General features: G+C 48.1%; 8 protein-coding genes across 8 annotated transcripts; 4 read left to right on the top strand and 4 right to left on the bottom strand.

Moving 5' to 3' along the window:
- Positions 1-506: 506 nt before the first annotated feature.
- On the top strand, positions 507-2,659 carry TRUGW13939_03392 (uncharacterized protein; the record flags this gene model as incomplete). The annotated part of the gene is made up of 9 exons (XM_035486576.1): positions 507-720; positions 786-865; positions 921-1,067; positions 1,289-1,310; positions 1,395-1,447; positions 1,512-1,676; positions 1,742-1,950; positions 2,006-2,570; positions 2,636-2,659. 9 exons carry the CDS (start codon positions 507-509, stop codon positions 2,657-2,659), a joined length of 1,479 nt encoding a protein of 492 aa, XP_035342469.1.
- A 432-nt stretch (positions 2,660-3,091) lies between these two features.
- TRUGW13939_03391 (uncharacterized protein) lies at positions 3,092-4,902 on the bottom strand (the record flags this gene model as incomplete). Its single annotated transcript, XM_035486575.1, has 4 exons — positions 3,092-4,492; positions 4,566-4,600; positions 4,656-4,774; positions 4,823-4,902. The coding sequence occupies 4 exons, from the start codon at positions 4,900-4,902 to the stop codon at positions 3,092-3,094; spliced, it is 1,635 nt and encodes a 544-aa protein (XP_035342468.1).
- Positions 4,903-6,565: 1,663 nt separating this feature from the next.
- TRUGW13939_03390 (uncharacterized protein) lies at positions 6,566-7,633 on the bottom strand (the record flags this gene model as incomplete). Its single annotated transcript, XM_035486574.1, has 1 exon — positions 6,566-7,633. The coding sequence occupies one exon, from the start codon at positions 7,631-7,633 to the stop codon at positions 6,566-6,568; it is 1,068 nt and encodes a 355-aa protein (XP_035342467.1).
- A 404-nt stretch (positions 7,634-8,037) lies between these two features.
- Positions 8,038-9,984, bottom strand: TRUGW13939_03389 (uncharacterized protein; the record flags this gene model as incomplete). The annotated part of the gene is made up of 1 exon (XM_035486573.1): positions 8,038-9,984. One exon carries the CDS (start codon positions 9,982-9,984, stop codon positions 8,038-8,040), a length of 1,947 nt encoding a protein of 648 aa, XP_035342466.1.
- A 211-nt stretch (positions 9,985-10,195) lies between these two features.
- Positions 10,196-10,476, top strand: TRUGW13939_03388 (uncharacterized protein; the record flags this gene model as incomplete). The annotated part of the gene is made up of 2 exons (XM_035486572.1): positions 10,196-10,334; positions 10,397-10,476. 2 exons carry the CDS (start codon positions 10,196-10,198, stop codon positions 10,474-10,476), a joined length of 219 nt encoding a protein of 72 aa, XP_035342465.1.
- Positions 10,477-10,847: 371 nt separating this feature from the next.
- On the top strand, positions 10,848-11,723 carry TRUGW13939_03387 (uncharacterized protein; the record flags this gene model as incomplete). The annotated part of the gene is made up of 2 exons (XM_035486571.1): positions 10,848-11,278; positions 11,357-11,723. The coding sequence occupies 2 exons, from the start codon at positions 10,848-10,850 to the stop codon at positions 11,721-11,723; spliced, it is 798 nt and encodes a 265-aa protein (XP_035342464.1).
- A 228-nt stretch (positions 11,724-11,951) lies between these two features.
- TRUGW13939_03386 (uncharacterized protein) lies at positions 11,952-12,796 on the bottom strand (the record flags this gene model as incomplete). Its single annotated transcript, XM_035486570.1, has 3 exons — positions 11,952-12,325; positions 12,388-12,477; positions 12,541-12,796. 3 exons carry the CDS (start codon positions 12,794-12,796, stop codon positions 11,952-11,954), a joined length of 720 nt encoding a protein of 239 aa, XP_035342463.1.
- A 603-nt stretch (positions 12,797-13,399) lies between these two features.
- Positions 13,400-13,915, top strand: TRUGW13939_03385 (uncharacterized protein; the record flags this gene model as incomplete). Its single annotated transcript, XM_035486569.1, has 1 exon — positions 13,400-13,915. One exon carries the CDS (start codon positions 13,400-13,402, stop codon positions 13,913-13,915), a length of 516 nt encoding a protein of 171 aa, XP_035342462.1.
- Positions 13,916-14,626: the final 711 nt, after the last annotated feature.

Genomic DNA, 14,626 nt, shown 5'->3' with positions numbered 1-14,626 from the left:
GGGTATTTTGTATGCTTGCGTGTGCTGTGATTTCACTACCAGCATAAATTCCAGAAGCATGTTGATGGCTCCAGAATCTAGCGAGACCTCCAGATATCAACGAGATATCAATGCTTGTTACCGTACGGTATCAACAATACGCCGGGGAGGCCATCGCAAAGTCCGGGAGAGTGATCGTTGTTGGACAACGCCTAAACGCGAGTGCATACAGCTAACATCCCATCTTAAATGTCGATGCAAGTAGCAGGCAGCATCAACTAGAAAAAACACTCTTATTCAAAAATAAACACTGTTCCGCGACTCTTTGTGAGCATGTCTGAAAAGTTCTTTGCGCGGTGGATGCCGCTATTCCACATTGGTGCAAACCGTCCATCTCCAAGCTAAAACTCACACATCGTCGCAGCCGACGACCTCACTTTCTCTTCTCCCCCCCATGTCAGTGCTGCAGCTTCGTAGCCTTACCTTTACCTTTATTGTCGCGTTTCCTGCCAGAATTTGAATCTGACATGGCCGACGACGAGCGCCGTGCGAAGCGATCTCGCTTCGACCAGACTGAGCCAGACCAGCGTCGCCAATCCAGGTTCGACCGCCGCTCTCGATCGCCCACCTCGCGCCAGTCCGAGTCGACAAGGCATCGCAGCCCGTTAGGTCGAGAAGTTCGCAGTCCTGGTGCTGAGGCTCCCAAGTCTGCAAGCCCCCATGATCCTGCAGCTGCAGCAGGTGAGCTTCTGCGCTTCTTTTTTTCTGGGGGGGTTTGCGATGACACATACTGACCTGGAGTACAGCTGCCGCCGCCGCCAAAATCAATGCGCAGTTGCAAGCCAAAAAGGGAATCCAGCATATCGACGTCCCTCCCATCCGTTCGGTGAGATTCGTGCCTTTACGATCTAGTTTGTCGCCCCTATCCTAATCAATAGCAGACCGCAAGTCCCGCCGCGAACGATTCCGAAGGCGCTGCCAAGCTGGAGAAAGAGGTTTATATCGCCGACGGAGACTACATTAGAGATATCGAAGTCAATGACTTGCGCAACCGCTACACTCTGACCAAAGGGTCCACGCAAAAGATGGTAAATAAGACCCGTCATATCTTGCTGATATTCCCAGGCATATGGGCATGGCTTCAACTGCTCCAGACCCGTTTGACTGAGTCTATTAACCCCCCTCACTCCCTCTATTTTTTTTTTAATAAATGAAAACGCTCCAATTGTGGTGCTTGAAGCTTACCCAGTCATTCATAGCATTTCCTTGTCACTCTTTTGCATCTGCTGACCTCGGCTGCGTGATATAGATTAAAGATGAAACTGGCGCCGGTACGCGTTGTCCCATACAATACTTTTCTTTGCATTTGATATTCATATTTGATTGTGGGAACTATATGCTTATTGTTTGTTAAGATGTCACTACCCGTGGAAGCTACTACCCAGACAAGTCCATGGCCACGGCTGCGGTAAGTTTGCTACAGCATTCTGCTAAAGTTTCTTGGATAATTCGCTGATAGTTGTCTATATTAGAACCCACCGCTCTACCTGCATATTACTAGCACCTCCCGAGACGGCCTCGAAAAGGCTATTGCTCGTATCGAAGAGCTCATGAAGCAAGAACTTCCCAACCTCGTGGATGAGCGCCGGTTCCGCCGGCGGGAACCAGAGGCTGTGGAAAGAGATGAATTTGGACGGGTAAGTCTTTTTTTTTTTTTTTTCCTTTGTGCAGAAGAATACGTGCTCAAATAAGTTTCTTTTAGAGGAAATGGCCCGAGGAGCGTATTCCCGTCGATCTGGAGCCGATCCAAGGTTTCAATCTTCGGGCTCAGGTTGTTGGCCAGGGCGGAGCATATGTCAAGCATATCCAACAGAAGACCGGCTGCAAAGTCCAGATCAAAGGACGTGGGTCCGGCTTCAGGGAGATGTCCACCGATCGAGAGAGCGATGAGCCCATGTATCTGCATGTTGCGTAAGTCTGATCTTTCAATTGAGCAGTAATTATACTTTTGCTAATACAGCTACAGAGGTCCCGACCCTAACCAAGTACAAAGCGCCAAAGAACTCTGTGAGGATCTTTTGTCAAATGTCCGGGAGCAATACCAACGCTTCAAAGAAAACCCTCCTCAGCATGGCTATGGTGGCTACGGCCAGCGTGGAGATCGCCATTACAGTGGAGGATATGGTGGAGGACACGGCGGAGGACACGGCGGAGGAGGACATGGTGGTGGCTACGGCGGATATAACCAGCATAATCAACAGTCTCCGCCTTCAGCGTCAATGAGCCCGGCTGGCCAGGGTGCCCCAGGCGAAAGTGCTCCTGGAGCCGCCAACTCGGATTACGCTGCTCAATATGCGCAGTATTACGGCGGTGGCGCGGACCCGTACGCAGCATACGGGGGCTACCAGAATTATGTTGCTTACTATCAGTACTACCAACAATGGGCTCAGCAGCAGCAAGGGGCGACGGCGACTGATGGCAGCGCTCCTCCACCACCACCTCCTTCAAACGACGCTCCTCCCCCTCCCCCTCCTGGTGCAGGATCTGGATCGCCGCCGCCACCTCCTCCCCCTGGTGGGAGTTACAATTCGGTAAGACCCTTTCTTATTTCATGTGGTTTTTTTTTTTTTTTCAATCACTAACTCATCTTAAACAGGTTCCTCCTCCACCCGGCTTATAGTCCCCTAATTTCTTTTTTCCTTCCTTCTTTCTTTTGGATCAAAGCTTCTCGCAACTTCTAGAGTGTCCTATACACACGATAGACAGTAATGAATTGGATCCAGAAAAACCAAAACATGTCATCCTCAACTGATATTGTATCAAAACCCTTTTTTTTTCTTTTTGCTCTTCAGCTTCTTCGGTGAGCTTTGTTTATCATCTGCTACAAGTATCTCGTAATAGCTCCGAGAAGATTTTTTTACATTGATATTTCACGTCTTTGTGTGAAATGGTTAAAAAATAGTACAACGTGATTTCTTCTTTACTCATTACAATGTCATCAGCGAGCCTCCTCCATCTGTTATATCGTACCCCCCTCCCAAATAAAAGGCCATGGCTAACCAGGTATAAAAAACGCTACAATACAACAAGCCAAATGTCGATTCTCCTTTCCCTAGTAACCGTTGGGAAACACCATCTCGATAATGTGGTCGATACCACTATGTCCAAACATAGATCGCCCCCCGGACAACCCATCGGCACCGGCCGAATTTATCCACATGTCTCGTTTCCGTTTTTTGATCTCTTCTGCACCGTACTTGCAAACGTCACATGCGTAATCACAAGGTGACGGAGGAAGATTGCCTGCTAATGGTGATGATGACAAGGTAAACTGGCTCGAGATACAGTCTTGGGTACTTCCCATCATCTCGAGTTCATAATCTCCGGAGAACTCTTTGATAATGTCATGTCTGCATCGCCATGTCTTTTCGCAGTAGTCAACGACTTTCTTAAAACTTTGGACACGCGCCTGCAGTGTGCGCTCTTTTGCCTCTGGGGTTTGAGGTGTGTAGCGGCGAGCGGAGCGGCCTGTAGCATTATCATCCTTTCGTATTCGCTGCGAAACTCGTTCTCGTTCGTCAGGATTGTAGTATACGATGGACAACGCAGCCCGTCCGTCTCTTCCTGCACGGCCTGATTCCTGAACAAAACCCTCGAAACTTCGTGGGGGTGTCCAGTGGACCACAAAACGGACATGAGGGTTGTCGATCCCCATCCCGAATGCATTTGTTGCGACAATTATGGAAAATGCGGGAGTAGATTCGTTATCAGTATTCAAAGACGGTGTGTTGGACGTCCACATTTTCTGGATCCTATTTCGCTCTTCGTTTCGTAGTCCAGCATGATAAGGTATTGCCTGAATGTCATTTCCTGAGTGTGACAGCATCTCCGCAAGACTATCCGCCGTTGATCGCATGGGCACGTAGATGATTCCAGTCATTATAGGAGGTTTGCTTTCATTAGAGCCGAGACGAGAGTCACGGCGGCCTTTGACTTGATTCAACCACGTTAAGAAATCTTGTAATTGGTGATCTTCACACGGATCGTCGGAATTAGGTATGTACCTTAATTCATAGTGAATATTTGGCCGCGCAGATGGCGTGTTAAACATTTTGAGTGTTCTGACATCAAGTCCTAGTAGGTTAATGATATCCGTGCGTATGGGAGCAGTAGCCGTTGCGGTAAGGGCTGTGATGGGCACAGGAGGGTTTGTGAAATTCTTTTTGAACCAGACAAGTTCTTTATACGCTGGTCGAAAATCATGGCCCCATTCGCTGATACAGTGGGCTTCATCTATAGCAACACGGGTGAGCTCCCCCTGTGCATGGATCCTTGTCAGGTGGCGCCGAAAGGTTTCAGTGCTGCAAAACTCTGGGGTCACATAGAGTAGTCTGATTTTAGGATGACCAGACAAGAGATCATCCATGATCTCTCTTCTCTCGGCGTACTGCGTTTTGCCATTGATGGTGGCAACGGGAATCCCATTGGCTTCGAGAGCAGTGACTTGGTCCAACTGTCAAGTTTAGCAAGCGCCCGACACCAGCATGCGATTGCAAGGCTGAAGTTGTCTTGTTTTTTTGTCTTACCATCAAAGAAAGAAGTGGAGATACCACAAGTGTGACTGGCCAAGCATCATTAGTATCTACTAAGGTCTTGTGGCTAGATGCAAGACTCACCACCATGGCTGGCAACAGCTGGCAATTGAAAACACAGACTCTTCCCGAAGGATGTAGCAGCTTGTAAAAACACATCATGGCCGTCTATCGCCGCCGATATAACCTCACGTTGGAGTGGGCTACTTGGTCAGCGATTCTTTCTCTCTATTCGCGTCGGTGGGACTAACCGAAAGGAGGATTTTCCAAAAACGCGTCGTAATGTAAAATCGAGATCTACCCTTGGGCGCTGATTTCGATGATCTACCATTTCTGCATGACATGGCTTGGTATTGATTTTAGGCGCTCAGATGTTTGATGCCAACTGCATGTGGTTTCAAGGGTGAAGATTCCAGTAGGGGTAGGCGCGACAGTGGAATCTATCGGGGTCCGTCCGTTAGTAATCAGCCATATGAATATAGAATATGAGGAACAACGACGGTCTGAATTAATACTATACTCTAAGAAGTACAATTTTCTAATTAATATAACTAGTCTACTACTTTATATAATAAAGCTAATAATTTATAATATCAATATTATTATAAACTGGATCCTTGTCTCGCCGAAGCGTAGATTTGAACATGACGATTAAGGTGGTCTATCCCAGAGCTATCTATTAGACCAGGGGATGATCCACATTAAATAATTTATTATGAGGTTACAAGAGTGAGGCAAATCCTAGACGTCCCAATCACTTTTTCCTACTACTTTTCGCCAGTGATAAGTACGCAATAAGACCGCATGTGCAAAACGTAGACGCAACCTAAACCAACTAAAGTGACGGGTAAGCCCTAATAATACAGCCTCTCATTGTCTTGCTCCATCGCATTCCATGAGTATTACGTTCATTGGCCAAAAACCGTATAAAAGGTTGACCGAATCAGTATCCGGTTCCAGGAGTAGTTTAGCTCGGTTTGGGGAGCTATATCCTCGCCTGCGAGCGCATATTCTCTCTTTTCTCACGCATACATAGGTGCCATCACGTTCTCTCGTTAAGTACGAGCTTCTGAAGGTAAATGTATTACTTCCATCGCCACTACCTCGTTGACACTAAAACAGATTATGGAGATTAGTGAGCAGTCTGAGGTATTCGTCGATGACTATGTCTTTGACCATATTCATTCTCAAGGAGAAAGAGAACGGCAATTACTTTTACTCGGAAACCAAAGTCGTCTTGATCCTTAGGTCTTATTTGACACTAATAAGTTACAACCAATACCTATGCGAAATTTTCGGCCGCCTTTTGACCGATCCTTAACACGAGCCCCAAATCCGCTACCTGGAAATCATTATATAAAGCGACCAAGTCTTGTGTTACAGAGATGAGCACCCCTTGATTTGGATTATTATCTCCAAAAAAGCGAGAGTGGATGGTCAGTGAAGATGATAGACCCGTTATCATTGATTTTGATTCATGCAAACAGGAGGGAGAAGAACTCGAGAAAGGGGGCACTCCTAGGTGGGCAATCGAAAACGCACAACGTGCCAGACAGAAGAACGATTTTTTCAGTCTCTCCATGATTAGGAAATATTTATTGGACAGCTGTAGCTAGAATATGAATGGTAGTACACTTACTTTAATAGGTGGTTATATACTTTAGGAGCTAGTTTCTATTTCTAGACTTCATCTGCTATCTCGATATCCTTACACTATAAGAGTCTAAAGAAAACTTCCAAAGTACTGACTATCAAGAGAAGAGGATTTCAGTCACTACTTGCGGATCCTTGAACAGGTTGTACCTCTTAATATTATTGCCGAACAGAAGAATATAACAGGGTCACAAGAACGATAATTAAAATTGAGAAATACAGTAAATAATAGATACTAACAAGTCGTCAATTACATTGAGTGGAGTTTATACTAAAAATACAAGAATATAACCTAGGCTTATTATACATGTCTTAGGTCAGGTGATGGAAATCCATGGGTCTTACGAAGAAGATGATGCTGATGCCTTGGGAGTACGTGCGTCATAATCTTCTGAAAGCTCCTTCATCGCCCCTTCTATAAGGGGAAACATTGTATAATGCGAATCATTCTCATACTCGTGCAAGATGCTATGAGACAGTTTGTTTGCCATATATCGCATCATTACTATGGGTGCATTCCCATCTTTTGCGCCATGCCATATACGAACGGGGTCAAAATCGACATCTTCCAACTTGAACCCCCAGTTTTGGGATGATAGCAAGTCGGCTTCCTGGACTGCTGGAGCGGTGCCTTGGCAAAATGGCTCATCGATTAACATACGCAAGAGGTATTCTCTGCGTTCTTTTGTTGTCTTTTTTGGCTGTTGCTGTTGTTGTTGTTGTTGTTGTTGTTGTTCGCTGGTTTCTGCATCTTCGCCTTTCTGTTTCTCCTCCTTTTTCTTACTTTCGGCTTCTAGCCACACATCAACTCTCTTCGTTACTGGGTTTGAGGTTGCTATTGCCCGCAGCCCACGTACACAGAGACTGAGCACTATACCAAGCCCCGTCGGCCAGTACTTGGACATCGAGCTCATTATTCTCCGGATTAACGACATATGATGCGCACCAGCTTCCCAGGCCGGACCACTCGCAAACAAACCGACAGCAGAAACCATATTCTTCGGCAACGCATACGCACAAGCAAGCGCAAAGGGCCCTCCACCAGAGAGACCCATGATCGCAAAACGCTCTAAGCCGACACCTGCTGCAAATGCGCGCACGTCTTCGGGCCAATCCAGCATCTTACGGCCCGGTTGAAGCGTAGATAGACCAAATCCAGGACGGTCCAGGGCCAAAAGTCGTAGACCGCAGCGTCGGGCCATGTCGTCTACAGCCTCGGCCTCTATGCGCGATGATGGGTAGCCATGAAAGTACAGCAGCGGTTTGCCGTTGGGGTTTCCGTATTCGGCATATCCTAGGGCACGGCCATCGGGGAGTTGAAAGATTTGACATTGTTTGTTCGTGGATAATGAGTGTATGTTGTGTGCATGTGGTTTAACGACACGCCTGAGCGTGGGTTGTATTGACATTCTTTTTGGAAGCAGTGCTATGTTTCAAAGTTTAATGAATAGCTGAGCTGATGGGTGATAATGCAACGATATAAATCATATAATTGTAATATCATTACAGGAAATTCAAAAAATGGTATAGTCAAGAAATGGCATCGAGCCTATCTGCGATGAGGTTCAGCTGAGTTGACACCCAATGCGGCCAAGTTTCGGTTCCTTTGGCGCCGCTTGGGCTCGCGGTCAAAATCATGTGCCATGTCTAGGGATTCGTCGAATTCGCAATATTCAGAAGAGATTGGATATGCAGGTCTACTAAATACGATATATGAAGAATATGTAGTGTACATAAATGTATATATATAGGTAGGACTGTTGTTGTCCCGGTAGTAATGTGTCAAGGAAAAATACACCAAACAATTCTCAAATCACTCGTTTCTCGCCGAGGGATGCGAAGCGTTTTGAAAACGAGCATGGCGTTCTCTCTCTTTTATTCTGGTTAATTGCCTGTCTAACTCGTTTTTGACAGCGTGGGCGTCCGAGGGCAGTCTCTTCCATGGTTTCCAGATCCTCTCGATCTGGGTGTAGATTTTAATTAAACCTCTAGACCCCAAATGAGCGCCAAATGCTTTCAATATGGCAATGTTGAGCCCACGGCTAAGCAGCATAGTGTTTTCTAGTCGTCGCGGAGTACTATCATCGAGATACGAAGAGCGTCGGTAATGGCCCATATTGTCGAACCTTTTCATGATATCCTCTTCTTCCACGCCTTCAATTTCCCCGCCGAGCGACATTTCAGGGGCTGCTTTGCGTTTTAACAGCTGGTCGTCATCAGCTGGGCCCAATAAAGTATTGGCAATTGATTCAAGAGGATTCTCCCAAAGCGACTCAATGAGCACGCCGTCGCTTTCGAGTCTCGACAGTCTTGTCTCGGACTCGTATAGCAAGCGTCGGAATACCACCCATACTTCCAGGAGTCTCTCTTTCGTCCAGCCTTGCGACGCCCCATGACGAGAGAAACCCAAAAAAAGGGAGTTATAGACGAACGACTGGGGCGGGACTAGGAACACTGTTTCCATGTCTCTAAGAATTTGACAGATTTGTTTCAAGTCACCCGTTCGAAGACAGTGATGGTTAAAGACAATATAAAACGTTCTTGTATCGGGCGACATTGGGACCAAATCCTGCACTTGTGCCGGGTTCTCTTCATACTGGTCCCTGAGCCTCGTGTATCTTTTGAAAATGTCTCCAAGCCTCCGGGCACTATATCTCCAACCTCCGAATTCAGTCAAAGTGGATGGGGCAAAGGCATGTTGTGGATGGGTTTGGAGGTGGCTGACGGTGTGTGCCGTGATCATTTTGGAGTATAGCTGCTGTGCCACCTCTTCTGATCCTATTTGCAGTAGAGCAGAAAGCAAGGCGTTGAGAACCGTTGTATCGACAATCCCTCCTGCCTGGACGAATTCATCAAAGCTGTCTTGGACGCCATTGAGATCCTGTCTTCTCCCACTCGCATATATCTTGGAAACCATCCCGTGCCGAGAAAGAGGCAGTTTTCGGTGCTTCATTTCCTTTAATAGGCTATCGGCCACCGCAAACTGATTGGACTTGGTAGCTATCATGAACAAAAGCTCGAATATCGCACCGTCCGCTACTATGCCGACGGATTCCATTTTACGCCAAAGATATAGAGCATCTTCCAAGTCTCTTCTTTCAAGAACGGGCACCTTGTGGGCGGTAAAATAAATGGCGTTTGTCCAATGCCAGCGATTCATCGGGAGTTCTGCATCGATCATGTCATGCACCAACTGGAGATAATAACGAGCGTGGGATCGACGCCTATCCAAGGGCTTTGCGAAGCGGCGAAGCAGTATTTTCCTCTCCATTCTGGAAAGGTATGCAACTCCTACATCTGGGAGCTTTTTATAACACGTAAAAACGTATTGGTTGGACTTGCTTTTGTCATGAAGTGCAGCCAAGAATGTGATAATATTAACGCTATGTCGTCGTGGATCGTCTGGGTCCTCTGGTGTGCCGTCCTCTTGTTGGAACATCTCCGCCGTAACTAAATCTACCGCACGGGTTTTCTTGATGTATTCCAGTATGGACACCCTGTTCCGAGGACGGTATCGAGGATATGGTCCAGGGTTCCCGTCTGAGTCCCAATTATCTTCGCAGTCCTCATCCTCTTGGGGTTCTATGAAAGGATCATGATCCATGTCATATTGGTGAGCCCCGGCCTCGTTGTCTCTTTCCTCGATCGTGGTGCTGTATTCGCGGGTATCATCTGCGTGGGACGGAGGAGGGTCGTTGGTCGATGGTTCTTCTGCTTCTTCGTCTGTCTTCATACGGGGCTGTGCAGCGCCGGTGCTCATTAATCTCGAATGGTTGCTCGAGTGGAAAGGAGAAAAAACAGGTTGTCGAATGAATCTTCCCTCGATACTTCTTCTTCCCCGTTGATTGCCGCGTGTCCCGGAAGGGCCAAGCTCAACGCGTGATCTATTTGACCTAGTAGTCCCGGAACCCAAGGGAATATGTGCGTGACGACCGTGATCGGGACAAAAACTGGCAACGACCAAGGATCGAATGAATATATCCGCTACTGCCTGGGCGCCGACGCGCCGGCGTCGACACGGCAGACGCTGCAGGGGGCTGTGGAAACCAACAGCTTCTCGATTTGACATGACGTTTGCTTTGGGAGTGGCAAAGGCCACCGAGTCTGAAGGTAGGCGAGGTCTAGGCTCTGTTGGCCTTCTGATCTGAATGAGGCCTGACATGGGAATGCAGACATGGCGGCATCGTTCAACCACACATCTCAAGCAACGCCGGTCGAAAGCAGTGAAATTTTCAAACAAAAGGACCAATGAACTGCGAATTGCAATTAAATGAACGGATATGCAGCTAAACTGGGGTTCGTGGTTGGAGGATGAAGAAGAGAGAGAGAAAGAAAAAAGAGACTGTGATAAAATGGTGTTTTTGCGCGGAGGGAGCGGCGGGCCAATCGGGGAGCTCCAATTTGCGGCGGCCCGTCGTCTTTTTTCTGTCCGGCCGCGCAGGGGAACGTCTGGCAGCATCACATCACGACCACACGCATCCTCGACTCTCCGTCCTGGTCTTTCCCAGTGGTGCTGCTGTCGACACACGCAATTATTCCAATTTGACCTCGGTATCCGGCCTTGTGCAAATTCTGCGACTGACGCCTGGCGGTGCGAGGCGCCTGCCATAGCCAATTCTCGTCATGGGAAAATACAACCTAACCGCCCTCAGGGTGCGACAGACTGCTCTCCGGCAGGCAGGCAGCGACAAGATAGATGCCGTGCCCAGGTGGGTAGACGTCATTGGCGACATTCCCCCGGCCCAGGTGGTTGTCCGCCAGCAGCCGATTCAGCATGAATACGTCCGTCAACGAGTCCGGACAGTAAAAGGGAAACCCAAGATCTTCCACGAACGCATCAACCAAAAGCAGACGAACCCAAATAAAAAGCCGAGCAGAGTGTTTCAACCCGTTGGGATCAAGTACGAAGAAGACCAGCTGCGGAAGGAGTTCTTTCGCGATCATCCGTGGGAGTTGGCAAGACCCCGAATTGTTTTGGAAACGACAGGGAAAGACTTTGAGAAGTATGATTGGAGCAAAATCCAACAGGTTGGAAAAAAGCTTGGTGGTGAAAGGTACTTTTCTTTTTTCTCTTTTCTTTAGTCGTCTTGAGATCGTCCAAACACTAACTTTTTGATTTTTCTTTTACACAGCGTGGTGCAACGGCAATTATGGCTCCTCAACAACGTGCCCAACATGACGAAAACCGCAGCATATGACACTGCGCGTCGAGAATTCTACCAGCTCCGTCTCAAAGAAGAAATCGCACAGCGCGTGGCGGCAGAAGAAGCCGAAGCATACGGCGCCGAATTTGGTCCTCGCATGCTGGAAGTTGGTAGGAAACTCGAAGACGGCGTGTACGAGAACTGGAAGACATGGGCCAGGGCGCAAGCACAGGTTCTTGACCAGAGGCAAGCTGCATTTGTTGGAGCCCCCGAGATAGCGCTGCCTCGGGAGGATAAAGATGATACCGCCTCTATTCCTGTTACTGATGACCCTGACGTAGAAGCGGATGTGTGAGATGCTGCATGCGTTTTGGGGGTGGTGTGAAATGTACAATATTTGCTCGGTTTTTAGTATTTTCCAGACTAGTAAACTGTGATATCAATGATATTTAGATGTCTTCTGGCTTTACGGCTCATCTCAATGCATAGACCTGCAAGATTACAGTCTAGGCTCAATACATGTACACTTGAAAAGTATCTCATACAGTCAATTGTTCTATGTAAGCCTTAAGTAAATCCAATCCTATATGATTGGCCTTTTCTGGTACTTGAGGTCTTCCAAATCCTCAGGTCCGCAAACACTAACACGACAGCTACGGATTTCTGGCCTAGATAAGATACCTGCATAACTTTTGGCAAACTCAGAAGCCTTCATCGTGCCGTTTTGGGCCGCCACTTCGTCGACTTCTACACGGGCATACAGATAGAGTTCGTTGAAGCGTACGTTGGTCTTTTCGTTATCACGGCAGGCCGCGTTGGACATGGAAAAGAGAGCGCCCTGCGTGAGTGCTGGGCCTGCACGGGCTCCAATGTCTCCCTGGGCGCCGGTACAGACAGTCCAAGAGCTTCGGGGATCGTTCTGTTTGAGCAAGTACGGGACTGATGCTCGATACGCCCCTAGAAGTATGGTCAGTCTACATGAGAATTTTGATCATTTGCTGCGCTATGGAACAAGGTACAGAAGTTTGATTCAAAATTGACCGTCATGCCGTGGCGCAGTTCTTCAGTCGAGAGTTCGAGTAATGGTGTTGCAGAGTATTCTCCGCCAGCTGCTCATCACGTTAAAAATCGAGCCAGTTACAACATATGCGTAGCAACCATAGGAGACACACCAGCACTGAAGACATGCTGGAATGCAGGGAGTTTGCCGGCCTCGACTTGGTCAATGACCTCCTGCACTCCGGTCTCTGAGCAAACGTTGGCTTCGACAGTAGTAACGCCTTCTTTTGTACCCAGGTGATGAAACAGCTTGGCTGCTGAAGCACTGTTTCGCACGATTGCGAGCACCTGTCGTCCGGTGCTGAGCGCAGCCTTGGCGGCTGATACTCCAATATTTCCGGTTGCTCCAACGATCAAGACGGTTTCCATGTTGGTGGGGTGGTACTCTTGCTGAGAGGTTTCAAATGTTCCAATGTTTCAATGTTCGATCCAGCTAATCGTTAATCGTAATACCTCCAAGGTCCTGTTGTTGCTGTGATATTTATATTTGTTAGTTGATTGATCATCTACATAACGTGTTTATTGCCGAAACCGCCCAACGTGAGCATCAAAGAACCCCTAGACCTAGATCTTTAGTAATACACTTATTGAGTTTGACTTCAAAAAGCGTCTCATTGGTGTGAACAAAGATATTATTAAGCTGATCATCGCCATCCGGGGAAGCGTCGCGCGCGAACGCCGACTTGTGGGGAGGCTAAGTGCGGCCCGCCCGGGGAGTCGGTCATTGTGGTGCCGCTTGTCTTTATAATCAGTATCAATGAATTCAACGTTGATCTGGCCGATAGAGGCAGTACAAATATCGCTGTGTAGGAGAACTGGCATTTTCGCAAGGCCTACTATAATCATCGGATAGTCGAGTAGTCTTTGATCGCGATGTTCAATTTTCGTTTACGTTCCCTCTGTTTGCAATCAAATGGAAGAGGATTCCATTCCCTTGCTTCGAAGCTTTCCTTTCAAAGTACAGCAGCTAGCATGGAGCATCACATCACAACTCACGATGAGAACGGCAAGGCCGTATTCACCAGCAAGTCCTTGAGTGCGCAAAAAAAGCTGGAAATACCAATTGGCGACATCAGCATCATCTCATCCACCCACAGCTTCCCTTTGAACCTGTCGGGCAAAGCCGATATAGATCAATACCAGCACGACCGTACCAGCCCCTTCTTCGCTGGAACCCGTCGCATTTGCCCCGACGGGGGCACTGCAACGTGCATCATGTCTATGAAGCCCGGGGCTGACAGTGCACTGCACCGAACCATGACGCTAGATACCTTGGTCATCATCGAAGGAGAGCTTGAAATCACACTCGACTCGGGAGAAACCCAGACTCTCAAGGCTGGAGATAGCCTTGTGCAGAGGGCAACCATGCACAAGTGGAAAAATGTCACCCCTAACAACGGCTGGGCGAGATGGGTGGTTTTCATACAGGCTGTTGCAGAACCAGTAAGGGTCGGAAACCATGTCCTTGGCCACGAATGGGCACACTAGTAATAGTCTGCCAATGAGTCGAAAGCCATATAATGTCTGTTATTCCGTTCAATCTGGTTGCATAAAAAACCGTAGATTCTTCATTCTGAGGCAGCATTTTGTGTATAGAGTCAAAGGCTCCGACTTGTGAATAACCCCTTTTTCATTTAGTAAAACAATGGCCATATTGTATAAATCAAGATGAACTTGTGTAAAGGTCTGGCGTATCGCAGTAAAGAAATCGACGGATTGAGGTTGCCCGTCAGACTGGTAATTTAACTTGTGGCGTGTCTGCAGCAGCGCTTTTCTCGCGACGCTCGCAACATTCCATGCTGACTGCGAAGAGAGACGAGTCTGTCTCAAGAGAGCGAGAGAAAAGGAGAAGGGAGAGAGCAAGAACTTAGAAGAGAAGCCATGGCGATCGGCGGCCGTTCCTGCGTGCTGTTGCTCCTGCCGCCACTGGTCGACAGGCCAGGCAAGACCCACCGGCGACCTGCTTGCTGCATGCCGGACCAGCGCAGCCTGTCTGTCCTTCAGGCATCCCCTCCTCGACGTCGCTCTGTTCCTGTCTGCTCTCGCAAGTCTTTGCCGCCCGCTACATCTGCTCCTGACCAAGACGACATCTCGCACGTTGTTTTTGAGACGCCTCGTTCGGCCGGATCGGCGACTGTATACAGGAGGACGAGGATCCCGAGACATCGCTAAATCTCGCACCAGAACCTGCTCCTCTAC

The sequence above is a fragment of the Talaromyces rugulosus genome, chromosome II (assembly GCF_013368755.1).
Source record: "Talaromyces rugulosus chromosome II, complete sequence".
Classification (NCBI taxonomy): domain Eukaryota; kingdom Fungi; phylum Ascomycota; class Eurotiomycetes; order Eurotiales; family Trichocomaceae; genus Talaromyces; species Talaromyces rugulosus.
This window is presented reverse-complemented; position numbering and strand designations above follow the sequence as displayed.